This window comes from Montipora foliosa, chromosome 11, assembly GCF_036669935.1.
Source record: "Montipora foliosa isolate CH-2021 chromosome 11, ASM3666993v2, whole genome shotgun sequence".
Classification (NCBI taxonomy): domain Eukaryota; kingdom Metazoa; phylum Cnidaria; class Anthozoa; order Scleractinia; family Acroporidae; genus Montipora; species Montipora foliosa.
The window spans coordinates 4,345,986-4,357,103 of NC_090879.1; the positions used below are offsets into that span (position 1 = coordinate 4,345,986).

At 41.4% G+C, this 11,118-nt stretch overlaps 1 protein-coding gene across 8 annotated transcripts in view; it reads left to right on the forward strand.

The window, feature by feature from the left end:
• LOC137976264 (golgin subfamily A member 4-like) overlaps window positions 1–11,118 on the forward strand; it is a 37,572-nt gene that overhangs the window by 20,431 nt on the left and 6,023 nt on the right. For all 8 annotated transcript variants that reach the window (XM_068823554.1, XM_068823555.1, XM_068823556.1 and 5 more), the window contains one exon: window positions 2,667–11,118. This exon is cut by the window's right edge and continues 1,560 nt beyond it. In XM_068823554.1, coding sequence (XP_068679655.1) covers window positions 2,667–11,118 — 8,452 coding nt within the window. The remainder of the gene's footprint in view (window positions 1–2,666) is intronic.

Here is an 11,118-nt window from a genome sequence, read left to right on the forward strand (position 1 = left end):
CTTATGCAAACAACTGAATACTTTCGAGGCTTGAAAGAAAACAAGTTGCTAAATTTCTGATGCCAATGAAAATGATGTACTGAGTACAACTGTTACATCCATCGAGCAACTTTATTTAAGAACTGTAAAAAAATAGCGCAAAAGTGTCGTTGATTTTTCGCGATATTCGATAAATTCCAGTTAGCTTCAGAGATCATATCTGTAGTGCCTTAAACTTGCGATAACATCAGCATACTTAGTTATCACAATATAGTTGCAGACCTTAAAAAATTCTAAGAACTAATTTGCTAGAGATGAATTTTCACGACCTCTGGATACGAGACAGTAGCCACGTTTTGAAAATTGTAAAAAAAGGTGATCGTTGCTGCACTAAAGCAACGACAACTGAAAGAAAAAATCTGCGTTTGCCTTTCAATTTTCGCCATACAGAGCGAGGCTTTCAGAAAAGACCATCGTGGCACTCGTATTTCGTGACCTTCATTGACGCTTCAGTTCGTGGCCATCAGTTCGACTGAGTTCGAGTTGACCATGTTTCTGTTTATCTGCCTGTTTGATTTATGTATCGTTCAACGAAATCGCTAAGCTAGGGAAACTTTTACAGATCTTTGAACAAATGGGACTACGACGGTCATATGCATCAACCACAATTTTGACATAACTGTAACTGCATAATTTGTTTTTTTAACATGAATGATCTATCTCTGGAAAAACCATTTTATATTCACACTTTCATAATAGATATCTACATTTCTATAATTTTAGTGGCGGTGGTATTTTTCGCGGGCATGACCTACCCCCCTTCCTCCAGGAAAAAACCTACCTTGCTGAATTAAAACTTAAGTTCAAAGTCAAGAAAAAATCTTGTATTCATGTTGACAGTTTCGAAATGTGTCAGCCATCTTTGTAAAGAAATTCACAGAAGAATCCTTGTTGTTATATAGTGCACTGAGAAGACTGTTTAGGGGAAACGGGAGGAATAGACAGCGAATGCGTCATGGATACACTCTAATGTCATGGTCTAGTGAGATTTTAGAAGACACCTGTTCCTAGTTACTCGAAGGAGCGTTTACACCAGGACAAGCATCATTACAACAAAAAGAGCTTGTCAGACCCCGCATTAAATGTGTCATTTGGCAATAAATCGACGTTAGCTCACTTTAGGAGAAAACATCATCTCCAAGTAATACACAACGGCCTGTATAGGAGACTCTATATGTTGAATGTTGGTTGTCTGAATTACTTCCGCCCTTGATGGCAACAATCTTTTTGATGTTTCATTACTTTCCAAAATAAACTTCGTTATTACAGAAAAGCCACAATACAAGTTTTCTCTTGTAGACCGGCGCATATTGCGGCTACAATGGTTGTCGCCCGACGGCGCCTTTGGATAAAAAAAATCATCTGGTTCGAAGAGGCATAACTTCTAAAACACAACTCTCTAGTGCTCTGTTCATACGAACACAGTGTTGTGAAGTACGATTGATGATATTTAATTGATATATCACATATTACTGGGCACGTGAAATGATTTTCAAAGAGAATGATTATCTGGCCTACCACTGTGGAGGAAGCCCATCACAGTGGTGATTTTAAGATCCTAAAATGAAAACTTGCTCGGCGTTTGAGTATTCACGGCCACAATAAGTAGGAAACTGTAATAATTTTAAATCGTGGACTTCGACCGCGAGGCAGTTTTAAGACCACGATATCAATCTCAGGCGCACTGTATTAGTCTATCTTTTACTCTATATATTAAAGATCGAACTTATGAGGCGGTTAGACGAAAACAGAAAGTACGTGCAATGCGTTTATGTAAAAAGTTTGTTGTGCTGAGAAAGCGAGTAACTTGGTTCTTTGTTGTGTTATCAAGAAAATGCAAGGCTTTTGCGTAAAACTTCAAGTTTCCCGTGTCATGTTTGAATCTTTAAGTTAATTAAGAAGAATTTGTTTCAAGTACGTAGTCGCACCCTAATGGTCCCCGAAATTCATCCAAATAGTGTGACAATTTGATTAATAGGAACACCAAAGAAACGTGGCCTTGATTTGGCAGCTTTGCGTTTCGATGATTATTTTCCAAACATAACGTATTGATTAGTTTGACTTTGTTGGTTTAGTTAATATAAGAACTATTTTTTTCACGCATTCAGATTTGTGAAATTTCCCATGGGACCGGAAGGTGGTCAAGACAAACACACAAGACATTAAACTAGATTGTTTGGGAAAACTTTTGTAAATTGTATTTTTTAAAAGACAAAGAATTGTATACATTACACAACATTTACACATCATGACAAAGGAGGAATTTGAGCGCCCCTGTTGTCTTAGGGAAAGCAGGACTAACTGTGAATGAATCGTATATTTTATTTGAAAGGTGCTTAAAATTACGTGTCGATTTTAAAAGCATTATGACTTATCCTACACTTCTTTGAAAAGAAAAGACAGCCAGGGCCTTACTTGGAGGTCGTCCTCGCCGTTTAAGCATTTAAAAAGTAACGAAAGACAATTAAGGCAATTAAGGCAAGATCGCTTGGAACTCGCGAAAACACGCGTGTGCGAGAACACATTTGAATTCTAATAAAACAAGAACCGAACGAGTCGTTTGGTACACAAGCGCGCCTCGGTTCACACGACATAAAGTAACTTCTCTATCTTCTCTCCTTTTGCAGCGAAAACACTGAGTCAGACGTCAACGGCGCGCCGAGAGAACAGGTTGAAAATAACTGTGGAATACTTCAAGAAAATCAACATGGAGTCGAAGGATTGAACAAAGAATTGTCTTTGGAGACCAGAAACGACAGACTAAAGGAACTTACATCTGAAATGGCAAACACTGGTCGAAGACTTCAGTCCCAGCTGACTTCTCTTCACGAAACAGTTTGTAGTGAAACCGAATCTTCGAAGGAGCTCAGCAAAAAGTGGGATCCCTTCCCTCCAGAATTAATTGCTAGACTTCATGACAGCACATCTGACGTCAACTGTGAAGTTAAAGTACTGGAGAGGTATTTAGACCAGGTGCGAGAGTTAGTTTCCATTGGAGGAAGAAAATCAAATGGTTTTCATGAATTTCATTATGAAGAAAACAATAATCAACCTGACGACCAGAAATTGTCGATGAAGGCGAAAATCCAACTCGACGAGAAGAAAAAATGCACAAAAGAAGCGGAGTTACTGAAAACTCATCTCCAAGGGAATGGAGCAATACTTGATCACGAAGGGCTGATTCGAAGACTGGAGATTGATCGCTCAAAATTGGAATTAGACAATCTAAATTTTAGGAGGCAGCTCAAACTAATCAAGGAAAAACTGAGCGAGCAAGGCCAAATGGACGACGAACTAGTCTCTCTTACAAATATCGAATGCAATCATGGCACAAGTGAAGAAGACGGTTTTGCATTGTCTGAACTTGTTACTTTGCGAAAAGAGAGAAAAGTTCTTCTTTCGACGGTGCAGAGGTTGCAAGGGCAAGGGGTTAAGGGAGGTCGAAAAGACGATGTTGATACAAAGAGCGATATGGTCACGACAGATGCGGCGGTCCAGTGTAAAATGAACGTTTGGGGCCAAATCACGAATCAAGGCGTTACGTTCTCCAACGAACTCGAAGACCTTAAGAGAAACTTAGACGAACTGCAAGCAGAGTACGATGAACTGGAGGAGGAGAGTAAATCCATGGCTGAAGAAAACTCCAAGATGGTGGAGGAAAAAAGGACACTCGAGGACAGCGTGAACAAGCTGAGAAGTCAAGTTACGGACGCTTTGGATTCCATTCTGGAAGAAATGGAACATTTACACAGAGAAAAAGAAGAACTTCAAACAAAATTGCAACGTTTTGAAGAGGACAATAAAAAGATCCAAGATAGCTTCGTTGAGTTGTCAAAGAAAAGTGAAGCTCACTTGAAATCGGTTCTTGATGAAATCGAAAGGAAGGATTCTCTAGAAGACGCTGTAGACTACTTGAGCACCGCAGTACAAAAGCTAAATGAAATGAATAATCAGGCGCTGTACACTACCACAAGTGAAGCGTGTATCCCTGGAGACACGGCTGATAAGATTCATAACTCCAGCCTTTTGAGTGAGATCAAGAAATGCAAAGAGTTGATCGATTCACAAAGAGAACAGATACGGCAACTTCAAGTGGACAAAAGGGATATTGAAGACACTTGCGTTAATCTGAAGAGAGAAGTGGTTGTTTTAAAGACCAAGCGTGGCGAGAGGCGATCGGTGAAATATCAAAGTGACAGCGATAGTGACGAAATGCAGTCAACTCGGAAGAGCTCGGCAGAGCGTTGCGAGTTTCTTAAACAAGACATTCTCCGGCTTACCAAGCGCGGAACAGAATTGGAGAACGTCATCAAAACGCTAAAGTCAGACAACTCCAACTTAGAAGAGGAGAAGGTTTGCTTGCTTGACTCGTTGTACCATCAATTGGAAAAGAATGAAAAACTGGAGGTGCAAATCGAGAAATTGAAAAGCATAATTACCGAACACAACACCGGATTAGATCCCAAGACGACAACAATACCTCTGCACAACGGCATACAACGAGATAGCAATGGAGAAAGAGACGTTAATGGAAATGTTGTAGATGATAACCTCAGTGATTATTGGAACAAGAAGGGAAACGATTCCTCTGTAGATAAGCTGCAGACAAAATCGGTTCAGCAGAATGAGACGTTGAAATCCTTCGAAGAGCGTTTCAATGAAATTGAAAACGAAAAGGACAAAATTCGGCGTGATCTTGATGAGAGTCGGAGAAATGAAAAGGAATTACAAGAGCTCGTTTCCACGATGAAAAACGAGGCCATGGTGAACAGTAATCAGTTGCAAAAGAATCAAGAAGTGACAAACACACTTCAAGGTTGCCTACGCGAAGCGCACGAGGAAAAAGAAGAATTGGCTGATTCCCTTGATGAAGTCACAGAAGAAAAGACAGCTTTGGAAAAGAAGATTCAAATTCTGGAAAATGAACTGAGCGAATTGAAAGAGAAATATGAGAACACCAAGGGTGAATTGGAAAGTGCTCTAGATGGGGTTGACAGAGTTGGAGTTCACAATGACCAAATGGGATTAATTCAAGCGAAGCTCTCAGAACTTTACGAGTCCTTGACTGATAAAGACAAAGATAGCAGCTGTGAAGACTTTGATATGACAATGCAACACTCAACGTCACTGGATGAACAAGGAAGCAGAATAATTATATTGATTGAAAAGGTTCAACGAGAAGTCAACCTTTTAAGGAAAGAGCTTGAAAAAGGAAAAGTCGACCAGGATGATCTAAAGGCCAAGCTAGACTCCTCTGAAACTGAAAAACTATCGCTTCAGAAAAACGTTAGAGAACTCGACGAGAAGCGAAGACAAGTAAAGAGTTTCATTACGAAACTTACCGAGGAGAAAGAAGCAATGTCGGAACAAATAGACGAGATCAAACAACAGAAGAACAACTTAGCTGACGCATTGGAAAACGTGTATCAAAGCAAGGAGGGTCTGCAGTGTCAACTGGAAGATGCTTTAAATAAACAACACGAAAGCAGTAAATCTTTGTTTGAAGTTGCTGCAGAGGTCCAAAGCTTGAAGAAATCACTCAGTAGGATGGTAGAGGAACGAGACGCACTGAAGGAAGTGCTGCTGGAAAGAACCTCAGAGCTTCAGACATTGAAGCAATCTGAAGCAAAATGGAAAGAAAAGGTGACCGGAGCTCAAGCGGAAGCAGACCAAAGTGTGGAAGATAAAACCGAGGCAAGTAAAGAAGACGACGAAGATGTCATTGTTCGTCTACATTTAGAGAATGATGGACTCAAGAAACAGTTAAAAGAACTGAGGTCAAGTCATGGCTTCTTGAAAGAGGAAATTCCAAACGAGAACGAAGCACCGATTGCTCCTCCCGAGGATCTTGAAATCGGTGATAGACTAAATACCTCTGAAGGCGAAGAAGTGACAGTGAGGGAAGATGAAAGCAGCCCCCTTGTTTACGAAATGGTAACGAGCTTTGACAAAGAAGCTTTTGAAGAGTCTGTTATTGACCAGACGTATTTGTTAGCTCCGGTCGAGATATCGTCTACCGTCGAAAGCTTGCCCCCTGATGATCTGCGGGAAGAACGCGATGACGTGTTTGCCCAAACGAAGGCACTTGAAGACGAGATTGAACACCTGAAAAGCTTGTTGGATTCTGTTTCAGCCGAAAAACAAGCTTTGGAGAAGGAAAACGAAGTTATGGCCAAAGAAAAGAAAGAAATGCTAAGAGATTTGGAAAAAGCCAGAGAAGGGCAAACTGAGACGAAGCTTCACCTTGAAGAAACTTCGACATCGGCAAAAAGCGATGAAGTAGCCGTCCCAGATTTGCACGCCGCATTAGAAGATAAGGAGAAAGAAAACGCAGAGCTTCAAGAAGATATACGAAGAAACGAGGAAGAAACCGAGGCTCTTCAAATCTCGAATATACCGAACGACACCCTAGAAGGTAATGACACACAATCAGAGGATATTGGAAACGAGGTGGAAAGTTCTTGCGAAACAGTGAGAGAAAAAACTGATGCACTTTACAAAAACAACTCGACCTTGGAAGAGGAGAAGGAAGGTCTGAGAGAACAGTGCAAGAATTTGAAGGAAAAGAATGCAGAACTGGAAATTGAGAAAGAGAGAATCGTTTGGGAAAGCGACATGCGAACCAAAGAAGTGGCACGACTCCTAGAGCAAGTGGAATTGTTTGACAGACAGCTGCAAGAGAAATCACGTATCTTATCCGGCTTAGAGGATAAGTTGAAGGATATTGAAAAAGAAAAGGAAGACCTTAAGACGCTGGTCGCCACTATTAAATCCGAAAAAGAGGCCCTTGAGGAAAGTCTTGCAAAAGCTAAGGAAGGAAGAGAAAAAGACAGTGAAAGCATCGAACATCTGAGACAAGAGCTGGAAAACACTGCAAAGTTAAACGATGAAATCGAAATCTTAAAAAGCACCCTTAAAGAAGTCCAATATAAACTTGGCAACGCGGATGATGATTCTGACCTTGTTGCAGAACAGGGAGAGAATTTGGCAGAAAGAATTGACGAGTTTAAAGAAAAAGAGAAGCTTCTTGTTGTGGAGATAGCTGCCATGTCTCAAGAAAACTCCAACCTTCATGAAAGCTTGGAAGCACTTCAAGGTGACAAAGAATTTCTCGCGCGAAAGTTGGAAGAAACAAAAATGGAGAGTAATTCAATGAGAGATCAGCTCCTGGATTTGAAAAACCAGGCCTCGGACCTGCAAACATTTATCGACGACAAAGTCAAGAATAACATGGAAGAACAAACCCGAGAGGTTTCGCAAAGGGAGACAACTCTCCTTGAAAATGTTTGTGAGTGCATTGCAGCTCTCTCGGAAGAGAAGTCATCTCTAGAAGCTAGACTTGAGAAAGCTGAAGCATCAAACCTGGAGATACACCACAGCTATAAACAGCTTCTACAGGAGCGAACGGAGCTGACAATTCAGTTGCAAGAGGCACTGGACAAAGAACATATTGAAGAACCAACCTCACAGTCAAAGCGAGGTTATGATGAAGTCCGACTGTCACGTGAGATCAGCGATGTCCGAAGTCTTATCGAAAAGCTTAGCTTACAGAAAGAAAAGCTAGGAGCTGCATTGGCTCACAAAGAACATCAGATTGCTACTGTAACGGCTGAAGCAATGGAAAAGTCGAAGATGTTGAAAAACAAGGAAAAAGAGGCAGAGTCCTTGACCCTAACTAAAGAGGAAGTGGCTGTTGCCCTCGAAAAGGCAAAAAATGGTTCGGAGAAACTGCTCGAGGAGCTGCAACGCGAGAAAAATAAAGTTGCACGGTTGATGCAAGAGCTGGAAAGTTTGAAGGAACACGAAAATGCCGATTTGCACGAAGTGTGTGTCAACAGGCTCGAAGAGGAGAAGAAAGCTTTTATGATGGCCATGAACAAATCCAGAGAGCTTGAGAAGCGCTTGAAGAAAATAGAAGAAGAAAATACTAAGATTCTTGAACAGAAAGATGAACTTGAAGCCAACGTTGAAGCGCAGGCGGCTTCTATAGTGTCCTTTGAAACAATAGGAGTAGAGAGTGAGCTAAAATGGAAGAAGGAAATGGAAGAAAAAGACGAAGAGCTTAGTTGTCTTAAGCAGGAGATGAAGAAGTCCAATATCGCTATGACAGACTTGCTTAGAGTTGTGGATGAGCTGAATAGAAAAATTGCGGAACTCGAAAAGCACTGCATTGAAGCAGAGAAATCACGGAAAGAAGCAGCCGAAGAAATAAACAAACTCCAAGCGAGGTTGTTCGAAGAAACAGAAAGGAAAAAAGAACTTCAAGCGAAGTTTGCAGAAATTGAAGAAACCATAGCCAAACACGAGGAAGAGAATAATTCACTGAAGAAGCAGGTAGTGGACAATGACAAAGAAAACCAGGCACTGTTGAAAAGCGTAGTGGAACTGGAAGCAAAGAATAAAGACAAGGCCAAAATGCTTCTCGACATGAACTGCACGAAGACGTTCTTGGAGGATGAATGCAAGAAAACCAACTCGGAGATAACACACCTGAAGGAACAGCTGGGGAAGAAAACGTCGTCTTTGGAAAACATTGAGAAGGAACTCACTGATTCCAGGGAGTTTATCCATGAGGGCAAAAGCAAACACTTTCAACTAAAGAAGGAAAGAGAGGATTTGCGGAAATCACTCGAGGCTACGGAAAGCAAACTACGCGAGTTAGAGGCAAGATCTAAGACAACAAAGGAGCAGAATGAGAAGTTAACAGAGAAGTTAAAAGCCAGTGAAAAAGAATTGACTATCCTTAAGACAGCGTGCGGAGAAGCACAGAAAAACGAGCAAACTTTACGAGACACGATGAAGGCAGAAACCGAACTAGCCGAAACTGAGCTGGAAAGTTTGAACGATGAGTGTGAAATTTTGCAAAAGAAACTGCGTGAGGTTAATGAGAAGAATGTAGAACTTGAGAAAGCCCTTGAAAAGAGGTTTACTTTGGAGATGGACTTAGCCAAACTCACTGATGAACACAAAGCATTGAAAATTTTCTCGCAGAAACTGGTCGATGAGAAAGTTGATCGAGATGAAGCACGGCGTGAGAAAAGGGAGATTGAAAAACTGCTTCGACGTGAAAAGAACGAAAGAGCGAACATTGAAGAGGAAATGGAAAGACTTCGAGGACAGTACGAAGCTCTTAAATCATCGGCACGGAAGGTCGATGACGTTGGCGACCAAACGGACGGCAGTTGTATATACCAAAGTGAAGGAGAACATATCATCGCATGTACTGAAGGAAGCGTTCTTTCGGCGGGAGTTGAAATACAATTTGGCTTACAATCAGCGCCTGATGATGAAAGCTCGATGGAAGAAAATTTATCCAAGGAACAAGAGAAAATTGCACGGTTACGGGAAGAAATAGAAGAACTGAAGGACGAAAAAGATGAGTTAAATGAAATTATCGATGAGTTTAGGTCCAAGACGAAGAAGCTACAAACAAGTGTGGACGCTTTGATAGAGGAAAAAGAAGGTTTGGAGGACAAGTTAGACGAGGACGCAAAGTGCCACAAGGAAGAAATTGGCTCACATGTGGATAAAAACAAAGAGCTATCAAGAAAGGTGGAGGTGTTAATTAAAGACAAGAATCTCCTTCATGAAGAAATTAAGGCAAGGGAGAAGCGGTACTCAGAAAAACTGGAAGAAAGCAAAAAGTTGGAGGATGCTTTAGAGAAGAGCAAACAAGAAGCGGAACGCCTCAGAAATGCAACAAATGTAGAAATTGCGATACGCCTCGAAAGTGAACTAGCGAGAAGTAAACAAAGGGTGGAAGAGCTGGAAAGCGAACTGGAACAAGTGAATCTTCAAAAGCAAGAAATGACTGCTGCCAAAGAAAATGTCGAGTTGAAAATGGGAGCAGTACAGAATGATCTTTATGACGAACTGGATCACGCGCAAAAAGAGTTGGATAAGAATAAAGTCGAGATTGGATGTCTTCAAGACGAAGTTTCGAAGTACAGGCGATCACTGTCCGAGCGTAAGAAAGAAGATGGCGCACTGAAGAATGACACAAAAGAACTTGAACAGCTCAGAAAAGAACTCGAAGAAAAAGCCCAATCAATTGCGTCGCTTGAAGATGAATTTGCTGCACACAAACGTCTAACGTACGAGCGAGAACAAGAAATTCACATCCATCTCGACCGAATACAAACAAAATTGAAGGATAAAGATAAGAAAATCAGTACATTGGAAAAGGAACTAGCGGAGTACAAAAGAAAAGAACAGCCAGACATTGGAGGGTCTTCCGTTGAAATAACTGACAATGAGTACAAGGAGAAATTAGCTTCATTGAAGAATGAATTAAGCGAGAAGGTGAGAAGAATTGGTTCGTTAGAACAGGCAATCGTGGAGTACAAACGGACCAGATTTGAGCAAGAGCGAGACATCCAAGCCAAGGAGGCACATTTGGCAGCGGCTCGTGAAGAGCTGTTTAAAACTATGAAAGAAACGTGTGAGGAGGAAGAGCGGATGGCGAGTGTCAGGCACGCAAACAACAAGCTTCAAGAGGCATTGGCGCTTGCCAAGGAAAACGAAAACAAGCTCAGGAAACAGCTGCAAGCAGCACAAGGAAGAGACAGGTCACAAGGTATGATCATTGAAGACAGACGACGAAGTGTCACGGCTGAGAATGGCTTGGATTGTACTACTGAAAACGTGATTTTAAAATCGTCAAAACTAACCGAGCTTAATCTCGCTCCGTCCGAAGTGGAACCAAATCAACTGGAGAAGAGAATGAAGTCGAGTTCACTAGAAAATGCCAAAAGAGACATAGCCACACTTGAAGCCCAAGGACAAGAACTTCGGAGCGAACTAAGAAAGGCACGAGATCAGGTCTTTGATTTACAGCTTGAACTTTCGGATGCGTTGCGAGCTTTGAGACAAAAGGATCGACTCCGAGACCAAGACCGCAAACTATTTCAGTCCAGTATCGAGGACATGGAGAAAGAATACAACAAAATGCGCAAAGAATTTTCATCACTTATAGCAATGGAAAAGAACAGGTCCTCGTTCATCACAGTTGTGGAGCTCAAAGGCAGCTTGAAAAAGGCCGAGTCGGATATGCTGGAGGCAATTTCCAACACTTCGGAT